General features: G+C 37.0%; 1 protein-coding gene across 1 annotated transcript; it reads right to left on the bottom strand.

Moving 5' to 3' along the window:
* Positions 1 to 1,702: 1,702 nt before the first annotated feature.
* Positions 1,703 to 17,851, bottom strand: Il26 (interleukin 26). The gene is made up of 5 exons (XM_026386589.1): positions 17,675 to 17,851; positions 17,534 to 17,590; positions 17,221 to 17,355; positions 1,877 to 1,942; positions 1,703 to 1,789 (listed from the first exon to the last, which is right to left on the bottom strand). Exons 1-5 carry the CDS (start codon positions 17,849 to 17,851, stop codon positions 1,703 to 1,705), a joined length of 522 nt encoding a protein of 173 aa, XP_026242374.1.
* Between the last annotated feature and the right edge of the window lie 5,180 nt (positions 17,852 to 23,031).

Below are 23,031 nucleotides of genomic sequence, written 5' to 3'. Positions count from 1 at the left end.
CATTTTGACTGTTCTTGGCAAACAAAACAATTTGGGAAACAATCAAACTAAAATATTGACTTTAGTTGCCTAAAAATATTAGGGAGGTAGGTGAAATGTTATCCTTAAAGACCTAAAGTCCATTTCTTTGCTGACTGTCAGAAGAATGTTTCCCAGCCTCACTGAAGTCTAGAGACCCTAAGTAATGGTCAGATTAAAAATGACTTGTCAGCAAGACTGGACACTGGGGACCTATGGAAGTCCAGCACAGTGAGACTCAGCCATGAGGGAGCTATTCCCATAATGTACTAAAAGTGGGGTAAGGAGAGGCTGTGAGTACACAGTCTCCTCTCTGATACAAGGCAAAACCAGGGACCAAGTTTCTGAGTCCCCAGATTCCAGCTCTGTCAAATGTTCCTGAGGAAAGAAGGCTGTCCCACTGCTGATGGCCTCAGAGCCTACTCAGGAAGCCTTGCATTGAATGTTAAATGAAGATAGTCCTCCAAGCGCTCCCCCAGATCCCCAACCCATCACCACATCTTCCCTATCCTAAGGTCTTGTCTAGTAAAGAGGTCTGCATAGAGCAAGATAAGGGATCACAGTTGATGGGGAAAGCAGAAAGAGGTGACTTTGAAATACAAGATCAATCAAGAGAGGATGGTACTTAGTGAACAGCCTAAGCACCATATGATTGAAAAGAACTGGATGGTAGGAAAATAAATGAAGTTTTCCAAGTACATCATGGGTGAAGATCTTAGACACCAAATCAGTATTGTCTGCACACAGGAGAATGTTATGAATGTCCTGAGAGTGACCTAGCTGGCTGTCAGGCCATGAGGTCAGAAACAGCCCATGTCTTCTACTGCCATGTGCCAATAACAGTGAAGCAGGGTCCCTTTTATAAGAAACAGTGGCCATGCCATATTACTCAGTTAACAGAAAATCTAACTGTGAAAATTAGGTTTTTAGCCCTTGCAAAAATTGATTGTGTGACATCTGAGCTACATTTTTACTTTGACTTGGCCTCTGGCGACTTTCCAAATTTTATGACACCCGGAAGGAGCATTATCGAGCTTCAGCATCATTTCAACTTGACTGCTTGTGGTCTTTCCAGCTTGGGTTATCTGTCAAAGATGTTCCTAGTAAATCATTCCGAATAGGTAGTTGACCAGTATGTTCTATTTGATCTGATCTTATCATTATCTATTGCAACCAATGAAATTAAAGTATGCTATCATGGAAAGGATATCCAGGAGAAAGAAACACCATTCAATTAAAATCAAAACCAGTTAAGAGCTAAGTTCACACTGGGCATAATTAATAACTATCAGACCATTAAGTAGACAATACCATGTATATAGCATCTATTTATGTCTCCACAGCATTATATCATATCCCAGTAATTTGTCATTTTTCTTCCACAAATAATATGTGAGTTAACTCAGTTTGTACATCTTTAAATTAAATTTTTACTATACACTTGTAAATAACAAAATAGAGCCAAGATATTCTTTAAAAACATAGAAAATGTACAAGTTATTGACAATTTACTTATTTCCAAGACTTTATTACTTTAAATCTCTCTCATCTATTCTGAATTACCTAATTTATTATCAGAAATGTGTACAAAATTTTTAAAGAAGAATGCTGTTATAAATTTATTTCTAATTATTATCATTGTATTTCAAAATAACTATCAAATCAATGTGTTTGGGCCCTTGATTTACTGAATGCTTTCTAACAGTTCTTTAATCCAGGACAGAAGAATATCCAGTTCACTGATGGCTTTATAGATTCCTTTGTTTCCAATCTGCAGATAAAGTAAAAAATATAAAAGAAGAAGTCTTTCATAGTGAAGAAAACAAATCATTCAAAAACAAGAATTTGAAATATTTACCCCATAAAACGTTCTTTTCATTCTGGTAATGGATGTCACCTCTCTAGCTGGTAAAGCACAGGATATCTAAGAAATCAACAATAAGTACAGATAAAATTGTTGAAGATGCACTTATTTTTTTAATTCTTTTCAGTTGTAGTTGTACACAATACCTTTATTTTATTTATTTATTTTTATGTGGCGCTGAGAATCAAACCCAGTGCCTCGCACATGCTAGGCAAGCTCTCTACCACTGAGCCATAACCCCAGCCCCTGAAGATGCACTTATAATGCTCTTCCATCCATTCAACAAATGTTTATTGAGCAAGTATTATGTTCTGGTCACTGGATATGGTTCCTGTTCTCACAGAACTTACAGTTTCAGAGGGAATAAGATGATAAATAAGAGTACAAAAATGAAAATTTGCAAATTACAATTAAAGCTATGTTTGCAATACACAGTGCTCTGTGATAGAGATTTATAGTAATAACCAACTTTCAATTGGGTGGTTACAGAGGGCTCCTTTGAAATAGAACATTTAAAATAACATCTGAAAAAATGAGAAGGAGCCAGTTTGGGCTGTCTGAGAAAGCAAGGAGAGGAGAGAGGAAGTTGGAGAAGAAACAGAGGCAGAGTGACTTAGACAGAGGGAAAGATGTTGCCAAGGCCTGAGCAGGGAAGAGATCAGTGCCTTCTAGACACTGGAAAAATGAAAGCATGGCTGGAGCAGTTGAGAAAGAGAGCTGTTGGAAGTATGGAAGATAGGAGAAGGACAAGAAATGTTTACTTTTTGAAAACTCACCCCAGCTGTCACATACAATTTACAGTACAATGTTCAGTGTGGATTATCAGGAGAAAACTCCCAAGAATTTCTTATTAATTGCTCCAGGAGTGAGCTGATATTTTGAGAAGCTGGCTGGTAGCCTGGTCAGGAGAAGATGCCAGTCTCCCTTTGTGCAGTTATGCTTTAAAACCCTATCTGAGTGCAGAGATCACTGAGGAATAAAATAGGAAAACAATTAACATCTTCTTCTATTCTCTCACAAATTTTTATAGGGTTAAAGAAAAGGGAAGAGAAGGAAAAGTTGGAAACGTCTAATTTATTCACTTAGTTTTTATTCATAAAACTTTTGCATTCGAATTGACCAAGGAGACTTTATAGATTGGTTATTCACAATTTGCAAAAGTGAAACTACAGTTCAGGTAGTTTAGTCATTTACTTAAAGTCTCACAAGAGGCTGTATCCTAGTGACAAAATAGAATAGAGGCACATCAAGAAAGATAACAGTTAAAATTCATGAAATGGAAGTGGATGAAGGATAATACATGGCAAAAGTCAGCCAACAGGTGTTTTTATTCTACAGATCTGGTAGGATAGCTAGACTTCACCACCATAACTAAGGAGGACTTATCTGAAAGGAGGGCTTTCTAAAAGAATGCTCTCATTTTTAAAAAATTTTTCAGTATACTCTTGCAGTTGCTAAAATTGGGCTACATGACAAAAGGGTTAGTAGTATCATTATAAAAACCACTGAATGACCAAACATGGCTGAAAATTCAACTGAAATAGACATGATTTAAACTAGAGGCAAATTATTTGTAGTAACAGAATAACTAGAGAACTAATCAAAGAAAAGTGTGAGGAAAGTCATGCAATAAAAAAACACTGCATGCTTATCATAGACTCCAGCTTATCATTCACCATTAAATCAACACATGTTTATTGCAAACTTGGTATATACTTGGCATACAATTGTGCCTCTACCATATAGTGCTGCTATATTTCATTCATTTAGAAAAGTACCTTACAGAGAGGGATAAATTATGGACTTGAGGTACCCAGTATATACTGGCTGCCTGAGATTGAAAGAAGTTGATAAAGGTATGGCTGCATAATGAGTGGTGCTGGTGATTGAACAATTTCATCATTACAATTGGGTGCTTTGATGCTGAGCTATACCCCCATGCAGGGAATGTTGTAAAGAGAAAACTACTCACTGAAAAGACACTCACACAGCAGAGGAAGTCAAATCCACCACAATACATGTGCAAGCAACAACAGAAACACAGGAAACATGAGGACATAAGCAAACAAGACATCTCCAAAAGTTCATAGCTCCCAAGTAACCAAATTCAGATATTGAAGTAGATGAAATGTAATACAATGAATTATTTTTTAAAAATTTATTATTAAAATGATTAGTGAATAAAAAATAAGCAATGAACTAAGGGAGAAAGTACAGGTTATAAAAGAATATATCAATAAAAAAGATTCTGAAAAATAACTAAACAATAATCATGGTGATGAAAAATTTAATAAATCAAATGAACATTTTAGTAAAAACCTAACCAACAGACTAGATGAAGCAAAAGAAAGAAAATCGGGGCTTGAAGACAAGCTTGTTGTTTTAGAACACTCAGACAGTAATAAAGAAAAAATAAGAAACTATGAGCAGAGTATTCAAGAGCTCTGGGACAACATTAAAAGACCAAAGGACCCATAGATCTTGAAGAAGGACCAGAAATACAGACTAATGGTATAGAAAACTTATTCAGTGGATGAGATTAACATTCAGGTATTCAAAGCACTTAGAACCCCAAATAAACAGGACCAAAAAGTCAAAAATTCAGAACAAGGAAAGAATCTTAAAAGTTGTAAGAGAGAGGAAACAAGTAAATTACAAAGGAAAACCCATCAGAATAACAGAAGATTTTTTAGCAGAAACTCTAAAGGCCAGGAGAGCATGCAATTATGTATTTCAAGACCTAAAAGAAAACAACTACCAACCTAGACTACTATATTCAGCAAAGCTATTCTTCAAAATCATTCTTCAAAAAGCTATTCTTCAAAAATTTAAATAAAAACTTCTGAGATAAGGAATTCATGACTACTAAGCCAGAATTTTGGAAGATGATTAAAGTAATCCTTTATTCAAAAAGAAAGACAAAAAAATAGAGGCACAGAAAGAATAAATCACACCAGGAAATATATCTTACAGGCAAAGACATTCACAAACTGAAAGTCAAAGAATGGGAAATGATGTTCCATGCAAAAGCAATTCAGAAGCAAGAAGGACTAGCTACTCTGCTATCAGACAAAGCAGACTTCAAAGTAAAATGCATCATCGGGGCTGGGGATGTGGCTCAAGCAGTAGCACGCTTGCTTGGCATGCATATGGCCCGGGTTCGATCCTCAGCACCACATACCAACAAAGATGTTGTGTCCACCGAAAACTAAAATAAATATTTTTTAAAAAAAAGAAAAATGCATCAGAAGAGGCAAAGAAGGAAATTATGTGTTGGTCAAGGAAATAAGATGATATAACAAATGTAAATATTGGTGCTCGAAACATTGGTGCACCCAATTTCATAAAACATTGATCAATATAGAGGGACAGATGGCCCATCACAATAATAATAGGAGATTTTAAGAACAACACTCTCATTGATAGGTCATCCAGGCCGAACAACAAAGAACAGATTTAAGCTATATTATAAATCAAGGGGACTTAACAGACATTAGCAGAATATTTCTTCCAACAACAGCTGAATGTACTTTCTTTTCAGTCACTCATAGAATTTTTTCCAAAATTGATTCTTCATTAGGCCATAAAGCAAATCTTATCCAATACAAAATATTGAAATAATATCGTGCATCTTTTCAGATCATAATGAAATGAAATTTAAGTTAATAGCAAGAAAAACTAAAAACTCCATGATATATTAATTCAAAAAGATACTTTTCAATGATGGCTGGGTCATTGAAGAAATATTGAGAATGTTAAAATATTCCTAGAATCGAACAAAAATGGAAATACAACATTCCAGAATCTGTGGAATGCAGTGAAAGCGATTATTAGAAGAAGGCTTATGAAGCTATGAGTACCCATCCTAAAAAATCAGAAAAATCTCAAATAATAACCTAATTATATATCACAAATTTTTAGACAATGAAAAATAAACCAATCCCAAAAGCAATAAAAGGAAAGAAGTGTAATAAATATCAGACTGAAATTAAGGAACTAGATAATAAACAAAAAACTACAAATAATCAATGAAACAAAGGATTGGTTCTTTGAAGAGACAAACAAGATTGATAAACTGTCAGCCAAATTAATTTAAAGAATGAGAGAAAAGACCCAAATTAACAAAATTAGAGACAACAAACGGGATATTACAACAGACATCATTGAAATCCACATGATCATTAGGGACTATTTTCAAAACCTACAATCCAATAAATTGGAGAATTTCTAGACATCTACAACATATCTAAATTGAACCTAGGGAATACAGAAAACAAACAAACTAGTAACAAGCAATTAGATTGAAATAGTAATTTAAAAAAAAAAAACTCCCAATGAAGAAAAGCAGGACCAGATGGATTCACAGCTAAATTTTACAAGATTTTTTGAAGAATTAATACCAATGCTCCTTAAATTACTCCATGAAATAGAAAGGAAGGGAAAGTGTCCAAACTCATTCTATGAAGCCAGTATCACCCTAATACCAAAACTGGATAAGAAGAAATCAAGGAAAGAAAATTACATACCAATGCCCTTGATGAATATATATATTTAAAAAAAATCCTTAATAAAATACCTGTGAGCTGGGCATGGTGGTGCACCTGTAATCCCAGCAACTCAGGAGGCTGAGGCAGGAGGATCACGAGTTCAAAGCCAGCCTCAGCAATTTATTGAGGCCCTAAGCAGCTTAGAAAACCATGTCTCAAAATAAAAACTACAAAAAAGGGTCTGAGGAATGTGGCTCAGTGGTTAGGCAGCCCTGGGTTAAATCCCCAGTACAAAAAATAAAAATAAAAATTTGTAAACCAAATTTAGCAACACATTAAAAAGATTATAATCATGATCATGCTGGTTTCATCCCAGGAATCCAATAATGACTCAAAATTCACAAATCAATAATTTGATATGTAATGTAAATAAAATCAAGGACAGAAATCACATGATCATCGCAATAGATGCAGAAAAAGTCTTTGACAAAATTTATTACCCCTTCATGATAAAAATCCTAAAGAGAATAGTTAGAAGGAACTTACTTCATCATAATAAAGTCTGTATATGACAAACCTAAAGCCAACATCATACTGAAAGCATTTCCTCTAAAATCAAGAACAAGACAAGAATGTCCACTCTCACCACCCTATTCAATATAGCACTTCAAATTTAACACAGAACAATTAAGCAAGAGAATGAATAAAAGGGATACAAATAGAGAAGGAAGAAATCAAATTATCTTTATTTGCAGATGATATGGACCCTGACAGTTCCATCAGAAGACTTCTAGAGCTGGTAAGACATTTCAGCAACATAACAGGATACAAAAGTAATATACAAAAGCAGTAGCTTTTTCAAACACCAATAATGAATTGGCTGAGAAAGAAATAAGGAAAACAATTCCATTCACCATAGTACAAAAAAAAAGAAAGAAAGAAAGAAAAACTCTAGGAATGAACTAACCAAGAAGGTAAATGACCTCTACAATGAAAATCATAGAACACTAAAGAAAGAAATTGAAGACATTAGCCACTAGAAAATGGAAAGTGGCCCATATTCATAAAGAGGCAGAATTGATATAGTTGAACTAGCCTACCAAAATCAATCTACAGAATTAATGCAGTCCTCATGAAATTACCAACAGCATTTTTCACAGAACCAGAAAAAAACAGTCCTAAAATTCATTATGGAAGACAAAAAAGATCCAGAATAGCCCAAGTAGCCCTGAACAAAAGGAGTAATGCTGGAAGTATTAAAATGCCTGATTTCAAATTATACAGCAGAGCCATAGAAACAAAAGTATCATGGCACTGGCATAAAAACAGATACATAGATCCATGGGACAGGATGGAAGACTCAGAGACAAACCCACAAAACTACAGTCATCTGATTCTTGACAAAGGTGCCACAAACATGCCTCAGAGGAAAAACAGCCTCTTTAACATGGGGAAAACTGCACCTCCCCAGGTAGAAGAATGAAATTAGATTGCTATGTCTTACCCTGTGAAGTCAACTCAGAATGGATCAAAGACCTAGGTATATTACCAGGAACTTTAGAACTGTTAGGAAAAAAGGGGGGCGGGGGTGGAACACTTGAACACACAGGCACAGGCAACCAGTCTCTTAGCAGGACTCTTGTAGCTCAGGAAATAATACCAAGAATTAATAAATGGCACCAAATTAAAAAGCTCCTGAACAGCTAAAGAAACAATTGACAAAGTGAACAGAAAACCTTTGGAACAGTAGAAAATCTTTGCCAGTTACTCTTCCTACAGAGGATTAATATCCAGAATATATAAAGAACTTAAAAAAAACTCCACACCATAAAAACAAATAACCCGTTATGGTTTAGTTGTGGTGTCCCCCAAAAGCTCACATGCAAGACAATGCAAGAAGGTTCAAAGAAGAAATGCCTGGGTTATAGGCTTAACCTAATCAGTGAATTAATCCCTGATGGGATTAATTGGCTGGTAACTGGAGGCAGATGGGGTGTGGCTGGAGGAAGTGGTTCATTGGGGAACTTTGGGGTATCTCTCTCTCTCTCTCTCTCTCTCTCTCTCTCTCTCTCTCTCTCTCTCTCTCTCTCTCTCTCTCTCTCCCCGTTACTGATCATCATGTAGCAGAGCTGCTCCCCTCTGCCACACTCTCCCACCATGATGTTCTGTCTCACCTGGAGTTCTAAGGAATGGAACCAACCTTCTAAGGACTAAGACCTCTGAAACTGTGAGCCCCCAAATAAACTTTTCCTCCTCTGGTGGGTGTTTTAGTCACAGCAGAAAAAAAAAAACTGACTAAAACATAATCCAAACAATAAATGGGCAAGTGAACTGAATAGACACTTCTCAAAAGAAATACAAATGGTCAAAAATTATATGAAATAATATTTTGCATCTTTAGACCTCAGGGTAATAAAAACTACATGGAGAATCCATCTCTCTCAAATCAGAATGGCAATCATCAAGAATACAAATTACAGTGAATGCTAGCAAAGAAAAAAGAATTCTTGTACACTGCCAGTAGGAATGTAAATTAGTACTGCCACTATGGTAATCAGTATGGAGGTTCCTCAAGAAACTAAAAATACAACCACCATCTGATCCAGCAATGCATTTCCTTGGTATTTATCCAAAAGAATAACAGAAATACATGCATATTCGCATTTATCAGCATAAATTCACAAAAGCCTAATCACAGAATCAGCCTATGTGTCCAACCCAGCAAGCAGATCAATGAATAAAGAAAAAATATATACATACACACACAACGGTGTTTTATTCGTCCATAAAAAAAAAGAATGAAATTACAGAGTATCATGCTGAGCAAAATAAACCAGACTCAGAAAGATAAGTAATGTGTGTTTTCTCTCATACAATAGTAGAAATTAGCAGAGAAGAAAAGGAAAAAAGGGATCTCATGAAAGAGGAAGGAAGACCAATAGGGCAGAAGAAAGCCAGGGGAGGAAGGAAGGAAAATGAAGGGTGTGAAGCTGATCAAATAATGTTGTATGCGCGTACCAATTATACCACAATGAAACACACCATTCTGTATAAAAGTACCCTACATGATAAAAAAAAAAAAAAATTGCCTCAGGACATACATGATGGCTCACAGTCTGCCAAGAGTCAGAGCAAAGCAAAATTACAGTACTATGTGATAACTACTGTGATGGAAACAAAATTACAGCTGGATAATAGAGACAGAGGAGAGGAAATCTGACTGTGGAATCCAGAAGGCTTCTAGGAAAGAAGCAAGGTGCATCTTGAAGAATGAGTGGAAGGAGCAGAGAGAAGGGACCAGTAGGCAGAGGAAGCAAGTGTTCCAAGGCTGAAGAGAGCAGACTATTAAACATATTTCAGGTCCCAGCTGAGATCCCCAGAAGAACCTATTTTAGTTACAACCCCAACTTCCACCCTCCTGGCAGCACTTCTGATGTCTGCTCCCTTTGTAGCCCCTATCACAATCTGACACCAGCAGAGGCTGGCTGGAAGCATTTTCAGTGAACTTCGTGAGGACAGAGAAATTAACTGTCAATTTTTGGTGAATCCCCAAGCTCTGGAAGAGTGTTCATCAAATAAATGCTTGTTAATAATAAATGTTTGCAAAAGAAATGCAAACATCAGCCTACTGCCCCAGCATCCACAGCCTTCTGGCTTAGTAAAAGTTTGAAACATGCCCCAGACATTAGTGAGCACCAAAACTTTGTTTAAAATAACCACATAAATACATAATACAGTTCTTAATTTGTGTTCCTGATATCTTCATGTGTTTGGGGAAAAAAGAATTTTATTATACTATGTCATGTTATAAACATATAGCCATTGTGGAAATGAAAAAAATATATATAAGAGCTTATATTTTTTTATTTATCCCAGCATACTTCAGATTGGATCACAACCACCTTTCTTTGTTGTTTTTGTTAATTTGGGCAGGGTTTCTGTCGATCTTGATAGCTAAATAGTTCCTACTTGTGGTCATGGTCTTGATTTCCAGAAACGTTTTTTCCCAAAATACAAATGATAAATAAGGGATTAAAGACTAAATAAATGTCATCATTATATCATATGACACTAAATGAAGACTTTTAAGCAAATCTTATTCAATGATTTTTTTGCACAATTTTTCATGTGAGGTCCTACAAATATTATCCAAGGTGCTTTCAAAGTAACAATTGAGAAAAGTGTGTGCTAGTATAGCCTGTTTTGAAAAAGAACTAAATAAATAAATATCAGTTTGGCAAAAGGAAAGGCACTAGGACACAACACAAAACTACTGAGACCAAGAAGCCTTATGGAAAAGTCAAAAAGAAAATAACAAAGTAACATTATTCAAAAAAAATACTGTATTTAAAAAAAGTTTTCATGAAAAGAGGAAAGAGTAACCAAACTATTAGCCAGTGTCTCTCTGCAAAACCAAATTCCACAGACATTTAATTTTAACAAAACAAATGATAAATATCTAACAGCTAAGTAAATATGTAACAGAAGAGCTCATAAAACATGATTTAATTTATATATTCTCTATAACTGGAAGAATGATCTGATATGGATAAGCATAGATAATTTTGCCTACATAGAATAATCTTAGACCATTACAAAATATTTTTCCATGTTTTAACCAGAGGAAAAGAATTAGAGTTTTCAAAACCCTTATTTACATACAGATATAAGGGTAGGGAAACTTTATTGCAGATCTTTTAAATTTCTCGATGTAATTACCACTCAGTAGAATGAGTCTATATAATTTAGCTTGTGAAAATTCTTAACCCAGCCAGAGAGCTGTGCCTCATCATTTTGACAGGGGTAATATATATCATTAACCCAGGAACGGCATTGTTGGCAGAAGTATTCTATAACATAATGAGAAAACATATTTATTAAGATTAAAACCAATTACTCATAATGATTTCTTCATTTTTAAATCAAAGTACTACTGTAAATTATACACATACATGGTAGCACTAATATAAAGTACTAAAAAGTTATTCGCTTATTTAAGAGAACCACTCTCAGAAATTGTTGAGAAAATGTAACTGAAAGTAAATCAATGGTCTGTGTATAGAAAGCAGACAATTTTCCAAAACCATGATATGCTAGGCACTTTGACATTCTTTTGTTTAATTCTCCAAACAACCTCACAAGGAGACTACTGTTATTGTTAAAGAGATGGGTTTTGGACTTCTCAGTTACTGAAAGAATAAGACAAAACTGGTTTCACTTCCTCTTTCTTGCTTTAACAGTTGAAGCAATTGCAATTTTAAAAATTGACATTACAAAGATGAAGGATAATTCACAAGTTGGTAAGCTAATTGCAATTTATGATACAAATTATTTTTCAAACTGTTTATAAGAAATAGAAACACAAATATCATATTTGCCAAGACATCAGATTTTAAATGTAATTAGACATAATAAATATGGAAGATGTGCCTTTCTAATTTCACAATTACTCTTCAGGCTCTCAAAATGCTAATTAAAGTAGATGATGAAATCTTGAAAACTAATGGAAATTTTTTTTTCAGTTTCAACTTTGATCACTAGCAATTAGGCAAGTTATTTTATGAATCCAATGAGGCAACTGTTCAATTCCCTTTCAAGTCTGAGAGTATGAGTTCTATAAGAATCTTTAAATGTCTTCTTTACACATAACTTTATTTTAACAATTATACCATCAAACTAACTAAACCAAATTACCCAAATCAAACTAATTGGAAAATGTAATTTTTATTAGCTGCTGCAAAATGTGCAGAATGTTACCAGAGACAATGAGATGATATTCAAAAACAGTGGTACTAAGGACTCTGGCCCTTGGAGTCTATCATAACTTTCTAGTGTCATATGTATCCTAAGAGTGGCTCAAGAAGATGCTAATATAAGAGGACCTGCAAAGATGCCCCAAAGGCGGGTGGTTTAGAGAAATCAGAAAGCTTTCACAAAAATGTTTTTTTTAATTAAACCATGAGTTAATAATGAAACAGAGAAATGACAACAAAAGTAATAATTTGTTAGACATCATAGAAGAATATTAGAAAAACTAATCCTTTGTCTCAAAAACTGGTAGACAGAGAATTAAATATTAACCTGCCTTTCTTACATGGTAAGTAACTAAAAGTTAGAATAGTGGCCACAGACTAGAATGGGATTGTGAACAGAGAGTCTACATTCTTTTTCTAATTTGCAGAAAGATCCACTATAGGAGTAGCCCTGGTTGTAAATATGAATGAACAATTCTTGAATAATTAGCAGAGACTACTACCTATGAATCAAAATTTTCTTCTCTTCTTTCTAGCCATATATGAGACAACATTTCTCAGAAATCTTTGCAATTATTTATGGCCATGTGACTAGTTCTTACCAATGGAATGGGATCAGGATAATACCTATCATTTTGGAAGCAACGCTTATCTGAAATGGATAAGGCTTCTTCCTGCTCCTATCAGCCTGCCACACACTAAATGCAGATAGTTCAGGAATGGCACAGCCATAATCTAGAAGAAACCTACATCTCTGACTCATAATGTAGAGGAAAGTGATTCCATCCAGAGAGCCCTGACTGTACTTCTACTTGAGTGGGCTCCTATGAAATAAAGGCTGAACAGGTGAAATCACCAAATTTGGGGGGCATATTTGTTACAATTAACACTATCATTCTAATATCAAAATTAGTACATAAATGTATTGACTATGGAGAATTCATCATATATATGTACATATATACACACATATATGTAGATCAATGTTAAATATTATTCATAAAAATGTTCATGCTCAGAAACATTCAATTCTTATGACTTTTTTGTCCCCGTCTCCCTTCTCTCTGCTATTTCATCTCTAATACCAAACTTGCAATGGAGACAGAGAAGCCCTCAAAAAGAAGAACTTCTTTCTTATGAAGACAGCATTAGAGCTGTTCAACTAAAAGTAAATCAGAAAATGAAAGTAAATTCAACAAGGTCACTTTACAACTTGGCCATTTGACAAAATGTCCTGGAACAGGCACATGTAACATTTTTAAAATATGTTTAGGGAGGCAAAAAGGATTAGAGGAAGGAAGGAAATAAAAAGAAAAAAGTGAAGGAAAGAAAGGAAAAAATATGAAATCCCACCCAGTTGATGACTACCCACCAAATATAAATCCATAACATCTCAAAAGATGGCAATGATTCATTTCTTTGCTTTTGTCAAATAGTAATGAGTGACAACACTATCTGATTTCAAACTACACTACAAAAGCAATAGTAATTAAAACAGCCTGGCATTAGCTTAAAAACAGACTCATCAACCAATCAGACAGAACAGAAAGGCTGGTAATGAATGCAAGCATGTAGTCAAGCAATTTCCAGCAAAGGTGCAAAGCACATGCATTAGGAACAGGACAGTGGGCTGGGGACATAGCTAAACTGGTAGAGTGCTTGCCTTGAGTTCAATCCCCAGCACCATAAAAAAAAAAAAAAAACAGGATAGTCATCATGGTATTGGGAAAACTAGATATCCATATGCAGAAGAATAAACCCCAAAAGCACATGCAAAAAAAAAGCAAATGGAATTACATAAAAATAAAATCTTCTGTACAACAAAGGATACATCAGAGGAGAGACAACCTATGAACTGGAGAAAATATTTGCAATCCATATATCTTATTTTTTTGCAATCCATATATCCTATAAGGCATTAATATCCTTAGGGCAAAATATAAAAGGGTCACAAACAACTTTATAGAAAGAAAACAAATAATCTGATTTAAAATGGGCAAGAGACTTGAACAGATATTTCTCAAAATATTGTATATTGATAAAATGCTCAACATCACTAACCATTAAGAAAGTGCAAATCAAAACCACAATGCATGTGTGTCAGGATGGCACAAAAAAAAAAAAAAAGATAAAAAGTCTTGGCAAGAATGTAGAGAAAAGAAAATGCTTTTACGTTGTTGATAGGAATGTAAATTAGTACAGCCATTTTGAAAAACTGTATGGGAATTCCTCAAAAAACTAAAAATAAATCATCATATAATCCCATTTCTAAAAATAAATTGCCCAATTCTGGATATTTACCCCCAAAATTTCAAAATAATATGTCTAACAGATGTTTGCAGTCTTATATTCATTGTAACACCTATGTGTTCATCCATAGATGAATGCATCAAGAAAATGTAGTGTGTGTGTGTGTGTGTGTGTGTGTGTGTATATATATATGATAGGATACTATTCAAACTTAAAAATAATTTTTGTCCTTTGTGACAACATGGATGAAATTGGTGAACCTTATGCAAAATGAATTAAGCCAGACACAGAAAGACCAAAACACAAGTTTTTATTCAGATGTGACATATAAAATAATCGAACTCAAAATAGCATAGAATAGAATGGTGGTTCAGAGGCTGAAGGGGTGTTGGAAGGGAGAGGATGACGCAAGAGTGTGTGTGAGGCTCAAGTTGACAGGAGAAGTACATGATTATCGTTTTTTACTTTGAGATATATTTCACAGTAATATTAATATAGCAAATAATAATGCCTTGTACATTTCAAAATTGCTAAAGGAAATCTCAAATGTTTGCCGCTCAAAATTCGGTAAGAGGCAGGAGAACAAGAAAAACCAGAGTCCCATGGCACTTGGGAAGGTTGATGCGATGCTGTGTTCGAATTCGACCACAAGGGGGAGCCAGCCGCTAAGAGGTGACACAGCTCCACCCTGCGGTGCATCGTTGAATCTGAAAACAGCATCTCAATTATTAACAGGTTGAAGTCCCTTTGGAGGAAAAACTGCTCAAAAACAAATCAGGGAAAACCAGAGTTGCTAGACAGATTCAAGTTTTCAGAATTTTATTCCAGAAATTTGCTTGGTTTGGGTTATGGCTATCATTATGTGTTTAGCTATTTGAGCCAATGAAATCAAACCAATGACAAAATGGATTGGCCAGTTCCATATGACCACATACATGTCCGGTATCAGGCAAGGATTCCTGTAGTGCTTTGCACTTAGAATAAGGAAAATTAAATCTCCTGGGTAGTGCCCTGGAGAGCACCCACAGAGGAGACTAGCAAAAGGAGAACTGGAAAGTACTTTGGCATTAATCCCGTAAAAAAGGATGCTCAGGTTTACAGGTACTACAATGGGAAACACTTTCTTGTCCTTTTGGGTGACTCCACCCTGGCCTACAGTGTCTGCTATGGGCCTCATTATTTCCCTTATTCTCCTCCTCTTCACATCTTTGTTGGCATAAGACTCTAACTAGGAGTGATAACAACATAATCAGCTGGTGGTAAAGAAATGTAAAATTACATAATTTACATGTAAGAGACTATTTTTAATTATTCACTGCCTTAGTAAAATGAACTTATAGGCTGAATACAGAATAAACATAAGTGACCACGTTTCCATTATTTCAGGGATGAGGACTGACCCAAAGCACTTTCTCTGGGTTCTACAGAAAGATACCAGGTTGTAGTTTTTGTGTTTTGTTGTTGTTTTTGTTGTTTTGTTGTTTGTTTTTGTTGTTGTTGTTTGTTTTTGTTGTTGTTGTTTCTTTTTTATCTTTGTTGTTATTTTAGTGGAATATAAGAGTTTATGAAAAACTATTCAGTCCAAATCCCAAGGACATAAACACAAAACCAAAAGAGGAAAAAGAGAACATAAATGTCTTGAAATTTTTTAGCCTAATTGATCAGTTCACACTCAAAACACCTAAATACCTTGGCCTTCTGCTTGAGAGCCATTGGTTAAGGACATCCTCCCTCTCAGAAATAAAAACCTTCCTGTACTCCCCACAGGAGAAATTCAACTAACACTGCAAAGATCCTGACTCCCCCAGCCAGCATTGATATTTTGTTAATGTGGGTGGGATTCTGTAGGAATTCAGTCACTTTTGCCTTGTTAATTTCCTATTGTTTACCGTGAACCATTCTGAAGCTTTGAATAATCCAAGTATGAAAGAAGACACACTCCTTCTTTTTAGATTTTGACTGTGCCTATTTTTTTAAAAACATACATTACCTGGCACAATGGTGCTTATCTATAATCCCAGCAGCTCCGGCAGCTGAGGCAGGAGGATTGCAAGTTCCAAAACCAGCCTTAGCCACTTAGGGAGACTCTAAGCAACTTAGTGAGACCCTGTCTCAAAATTTAAAACAAAAAAGGCTGGGAGTGTGCTCACTGGTTAAGTGCCCCTAGGTTCAGTCCATGGTACCAAAAAACAAAAAAACATATATACAACTATTAAAACATAGATATTTGGGCTGGGGTTGTGACTCAGTGGTAGAGAGCTTGCCTAGCATGTGTGAGGTGCTGGGTTTGACTTTCACCACATACAAACAAATAAATAAATAAAGGTCCATCAATAACTAATAAAAAATTTTTAAAAACATAGATAATTAAAAAAAAAGCAATCTAAAAGCTCCCATCATCATGGTACAAAGAGACATGGAGAGAGAAAAAGAGGAAGATGGAGAGATGGTGAAAAGACAGAAGAGAGAAAGCAGCCTAGACTTAGTGCTTGTCACCAAATTGGTGCTCAAGAAATACTTGTCAAATGAAAGACGAAATTACTTGGGCATTGTATAACAAGGGAATGATTACAAGGTGAATATTTACTTGAGGACCATTCCATGTTGTTTCAGCTCTTCTCAACATGCCCTATGTGCGGTGCTTTAAGAATTAATAAATAGTGCCGTCATGAGCTGTGCATGGTTCTTTAAGATGCTATTTCCCTGGTGGTGGACTCTCATTTTGGACTCCAAGCCAACAATCAGAAAGTCCTCTTTACTCACCTGCTGGTATGGAGACAGCTTCCCACATGCTGTTTTTAGGTAGTTTTCTAGGTTCAAACTCACCACATTTGCCAGGCATACTTACACAGCGGCTCAGTTTCTGCCGAAGGCTATGAAAATCTTCCACAAAGTCTATTTCCTTGCAAATTTGTAATTGGAGTCCACCAAAAACATCTTCCATGAAGAAGGACAGAAGCTGTTCCTGGAATCTGCAGTTTTTCTACAAATAAGATACAAGAAGTTCATAATTTATAAGGTCTGAATAGTTTGGGTCATTTTTTTCTTTTTAATGTCACTGAAACATCCCCTGGATTATTACTTAATGACTCTGAAAAAAATCAAAACACAGGGCAAAAGCATTGAACTAGTAGAACCTAAAAATGAACTTCCCATCTTACCATAAATAGCTTTTTTGTTTTCTTTTTTAATAATCGTATATTTTTTATGCGGTCTTCCTACAATAAAATAAAGCAAAATCAGTGGTATCCAGGATTACAGTGTCCTTTACGTCCTCCCCTCAAGCAGAACCTAATACTTACTGGAATTGTTGCTTTGAGCCAGGCTGCCTTGACATAGAAAGTGTCGACAGCTTGGGACAGCAACTCCCTGGAGTGACAAGGTTGGGTGAAGGAGGATTGAGATGGCTTGTGCTTAGCAAGAGCAAGAGACAGAGTGGCACACAGCAGCCCGGACCTCAGCATGCAACTCACCCACATCTCTCTCCCCACTCACAGCAGCCACAGCATCATGTTGGTTAGATTAGAGGATGACCTACTTAAAGCCGCCTACTCAATGCAATGCTGTGAGCCGTGACTTACAATTTATATACAGGACAATCACTTAATTTTGCTTCGTAATCAAAAAAGGTTGACTGCACCATCTGTAGTGTTATGTAAAAGTTCATTTACCAGCAAGATCTGGCCCCCATTTCCAAAATAAAATTCAGAACTTCGGATGTGTATCACAACAGATCGCGTTATTTCAAAAGTCATGCCATTTCAATAAGAAAGCACGAGCTCGAAGAGGCTGTGTGATTATTTTAATCCTCATAGGCAAATCTTCTTTTTAAACCAGAAACTCTAAAAATTAACCAATGGCTAGAAAGAATAGCCCTGTGAAGCTTGCTTATGACCCCAAGTGTGTTTTATGTCCACCTCTTACAAATCCTTCAGCTTGTAAACCTCTCATCCGGAAATCATCAACCTGCTCCTAGTAGCAGGACTTTTCTTACCCTGAAAATTGTAGCTCCCCTAACATTTTCAAGATTTCTTTGGATCTGGACTTGGGATAAGGTCTACAACTTAATCTTTATCTTTATCCAAGTTTATCATAGACTTTTCCTCCAACTGCATGTCCAGTAAAGTGAGACTCCCTTGAAGAAAGGGACTGTGTTAGTTAGCTTTCCATAACCACGACAAGACCTGAGAAAACAACTCGAAGGAGGAAAGATTTATTTTGCATCATGGTTTCAGAAGTTTCAGTTCAAGGTCAGCTGACTCCATTGCTTTGGGCATCAGTCAAGGCAGTCAACCCCCTAACACAGTCCCTTTCTTCCAGGGAGTCTCACTTTACTGGACATGCAGTTGGAGGAAAAGTCTGAGTAATGAACTTGGATAAAGATGATAGAGCATCTATTAAGTTGTAGAACTTATGGTGGTGGTAGGATGTGTGTGGCAGGGGAGGCCGCTCACCCCATGACAGCCGTGAAGCAGAGAGAGCCAGGCAGGGGGAGAGAAAGGGAGGGAGACTGGGAGCAGGAAGGGGAGAGATCGGAGAGCTGGGGACAAGATACCCTTCAAAGCCATTCTCCCAGTGATCCATCTCTTCCACCTAAAGTTCCCGCCACCTCCCAATGGTGCACTCAACTTAGGACCAGGTCTGCAACACATGAGACTTTAGGGGACATTCCAGGTCCAAACTAGCGCAGAAACCATATCTTTTCATCTTTGTATCCTCTGTATCTACCATAGTGCCTCATCGTAAGAATAAAAGCACATTTTCCTCATAATGAGGTGCTATCATAACTGCTTTTTTAAAAAATTTATTCCATGCACAAATTTTTCATAAGGACCTGCCTATACAAAGAACAGTTCTAAAGTTCTAAGTACTAAGGGGCTCACAGGAGGCTGCTCTGTGAACCCCCATCCTCAATTCTGTCCCAGTTCTTCCTGTAGTGACAAGTAAGGTTCATTTTGGATAGCAACCCTAGTATAAGAGATGGGCACAGCCCAGGGTCATATACTGAGAAGCAGAAGTAGGTCACCAAGTCCTACCAAGAATAGAGTTAATAGAGCGAGAGGGCACATCAACACTGGGAATCTGGTTGTAAGAGATTCATCAAAACCAGGCAGAGTCAATAGTAAGCATCAGAACCCAAGACTAAATTCTAAATCAAGGCAAGCAGGCTGTCAAAGGAGCAGGAGAAAGAAAGAAGAGGTGATCAATCTAAAATCTTATGAGTATTTTCTATCATTTCTAAAGTGAGAGGATCCCTTTGAAGATTTCAAGACGTACTTTATTAAATGACATAAAGACTATTCACAAAGAATAACAGTACAGACAGCAGGATGGAAATGCCATGTGAGACTCACTGAAATTTTATAAAAATTCAGAAGGAAGAAGTATTTTTGACTGGGAGTGGCTGAAAGGGTGGAACATGAAGTGGCTGGGGGTTTTTGAGAACAGGAGTGCTAGTATTCAAGGTTCTCTTGGAGAAAAAAAAAAGTGTAAACTCCAGGAATCCAACACTTGCATGCCTGTGGAGGGCGTGGGATGAACATGAAAGCTCTGCCAGACTTAATGTAGGATGCTTGTGGTTAAACTGCCTGTGTTGTCACCAACCCCCAAATCTGCCAACTGCATAGCCTATTGACATCTGTGTGGTACAATCAAAGGACCACACAAAACACCTCCAGGAGCCAAATTCTGCCTTGAAGGCCAAGTGGGATCCCTGGTGCATCCCAACAAAACTTCTGTGCAATTTGAATTGCTAGTATTAATAAATGAAGATGATGTGGGTTCTGGCTATTTTTTAACCTCTGGAATTTCATTTTCCCAAATGACTGTGTCCCTCAAATCATCGTCATTCAAAGATCATACATATTCCAAGAATGCCTGTGCTTTGATTTGTCACCACGTCTATGACTGAAAACTCACTCTGTGGATCATAGTCATCATCTGGGCCAGCAGACCTGCCTCATTAGGCTCCTTTAACAGTCAACTTGACCTCAAAGGATAAACAGTGCACACTACAAAGGATACTCACCACACGGGGCCTGAAGGCCATTTCAACAGGGAGTCCCCAAGTGGAACTTGTACATAGTATCCTTGTGGCAACAATTTAAAAGACAGTCCTTTGCTTGTTGGGGTATATGTTTACTATGCCACTTTCACAGGTTTCTTGTACAGAAATGTCTAAAAATTATTGTTAATTACAAGAATTTGTGACTTTGAAACTGATCCACCACTCACTAGCTGTGTGGCCTTGAAGGAATTACTAATCCTCTCTAAGCTTTAGTTTTTGCCATTATTAAAATGGGACAATAAATATACCTACTTCTGATAATTTTTATAAACAAACAGAAATTGCAGTAATACAAAAATAAATGTCCTCAATGACAGCCATAGAAGCACTCTGTAAATCGTGGCAATTGCTTCAGAAGCTGTGGGAAGCTTTGGTTGAAGAAAGTGAGAAGTGATCCACAATCCAATATTTCAGAGCGGGTAGGTGTGAGGATGCAATTACTCTCACTTACTTCCAGAGGGCAGACAAGGACCATCAAGCAGATATTTTAGGGCTGCTAATCCTGCATAATGTACAGTGAAAACAAACAATTGATCTGCCCAAAATCATAGTGAATGCTCCAATTCCCAAACACCAGTATGGCAATCATTCCCCTTAAAAATTAAGTTCTGTCCCACCCCAAAGAACACAAGCTACAAAGTCCCTGATGGCCCAGCTTGTCCAATAAATGAAATGTGTGGGAGACCAACCTTACAGGTGACTGGATTACACTCCCCCGGCTGGGTGTTGAGGCGCTCAGTGGCAGAAATGTGGCAGAGCTTTCCCTACCCTTCTTGGGTTCGAGGGTCGGTGTCTCGTGCATGGGTGTGTCTTGCTACAGCCCCGTGGGTGAAGCTACGCTCACCTGTTCCATTGTAATATAACCCCTTGCCCTGTTTAGGATAGAATCTTCCATGGAAGTGACTTGTGTGTGTGTGTCCCCTTCTCTTACTGTGCCCTTGGGTGTGGCCTACCCAGGTGTCAGTCAACCTGCTGACAGTGGACATCATGAAGATAGACTCAGCCCCCTGAAACCTGACCCCTTGCCTCCTTTGAATAGCTTCTCCTCAATAAAAGGGGTCAGCGCATGCTCTCCTGCTCTCGCTCTCTCTCTTTCTGGGGACTCTTAAGATCAGAGGAGCCGTCACAGCAACCCAAAGAAAAAGGTACTTGTGTCTCTTGTGTGGTTATTTTGTGCAGCCCAGTTAGCCCAGTTTAACTGGAGTGACCCCTGAGCCTTTTAGAACAGAAACCCGGCAGAAATGAGTGCACCAACTCACACAGCACAGCGTGTTTCCAGACAACACAACTTCTTTACTGCTTTCCTCCTATGGGAGAAAACAACAACAAAGAGATCCCTCAATTACTAATCCATTTAATTGACTCTAAAATACTTTTTCCCTTCATTTTAGTGTCTCTAAAATCATAATATGTCTTTTAATTCACAGAGACTTTAACTGCACCCCCCAGTCTGAGTCCTGTCCCATGCAGTCCCAAAACTGCTCATATCCAGTAATGATGTAATCACTTCAGTTGAACTTTGTGCATACAGACAGTTGCTGGGCAGATGTCCTCAGGGAAGTGTTTTCTGTGTGAGATTTGCACAAGGATGTGGTCTAACAAAGCCTTTTGAGACAGTTCTTGTTACCAAGCATATGAGTATTAGAGCCCCTCCTTCAGACCCCCTGGATTCTTTCACTTATTTATTTTTGTTAGCATTTGACTCCAGCTTCATTCTGAAAAGTTTCCCAGGGATGGAGGTACTGAGATGGGTACGAAAATAGGAAATGGATGATCATACCAACCCTCAATATAAAGGTAACATTTAAGCAATAGCTTGAATGAAGTAAGGGACAAACTATAATGATCCATGTTTCAGTCCAAAGAAAGAGTCAATCAATGTAAGAGCCTCAAAAAGTGCCTGTTCAGTACAGCCTGGGAGGCTGGACTGGATGGAGGGGAGTAGGAACAAGAGAGAGGAAACACAAACCAGATCACACAGAACATTTTGGGCTATTGGCAAGACTTTGAATTATATTCTATTATATGGGAGTTTTGACAAGAGAAGCTCTGTCATTTGATTTATATTCCTTAAAAAGAAAATGGGACTCACGTGTCCATCAATGATTGGAGAGAGAGGTCAGTTGCTAGAAATACATATGGAATATCACTGAGTCATAAAAAGGCTGATACAGGCTACAACATAGATCCACCATGAAGGCATATGTCAAGTGAAAGACACTAGACACAAAGACCACATATTTAAAATTCTATATATATGAAACATCAAGAATGGGTTAATACCTATAAGAGCTAGAAGGAGGGGTTAATGGGACCTAACTGCTGATAGGTATGGGGTTCCCTGTGGAGGTCTTGAAAATGCTTTGGAAGTAGTTAGAGGGGGGTTGCATGACAATATGAATGTGCTAAATGCCAAGGAATGATTCACTTCAAAGTGACTAATTTTATGTTATGTATATTTCATCTCAATAAGAAAGAAAGAGGAAGAGGATGAGAAGGGGAGGGGAGCTGTCTGGATGCCGCTGCTGATGCCTCAGGAGACAGAGAAGCCGCATCTGAGTCCACACCAAGACTATGTCACATCTTGATGTA

The sequence above is a fragment of the Urocitellus parryii genome, chromosome 5 (assembly GCF_045843805.1).
Source record: "Urocitellus parryii isolate mUroPar1 chromosome 5, mUroPar1.hap1, whole genome shotgun sequence".
Classification (NCBI taxonomy): domain Eukaryota; kingdom Metazoa; phylum Chordata; class Mammalia; order Rodentia; family Sciuridae; genus Urocitellus; species Urocitellus parryii.
Note: the sequence above shows the minus strand (reverse complement) of the source record. Positions and strands in the feature narration are given on the sequence as shown.

Excerpts from the sequence above, each read along its gene's own strand:
- Il26 (XM_026386589.1), bottom strand. The coding sequence starts at position 17,851 with ATGTGGGTGAGTTGCATGCTGAGGTCCGGGCTGCTGTGTGCCACTCTG. Across the intron at positions 17,591-17,674 it reads GGCTCAAAGCAACAATTCCA|GAAGACCGCATAAAAAATAT; the intron begins GTAAGTATTAGG and ends ATTTTATTGTAG. Across the intron at positions 17,356-17,533 it reads AAACAAAAAAGCTATTTATG|AAAAACTGCAGATTCCAGGA; the intron begins GTAAGATGGGAA and ends TCTTATTTGTAG.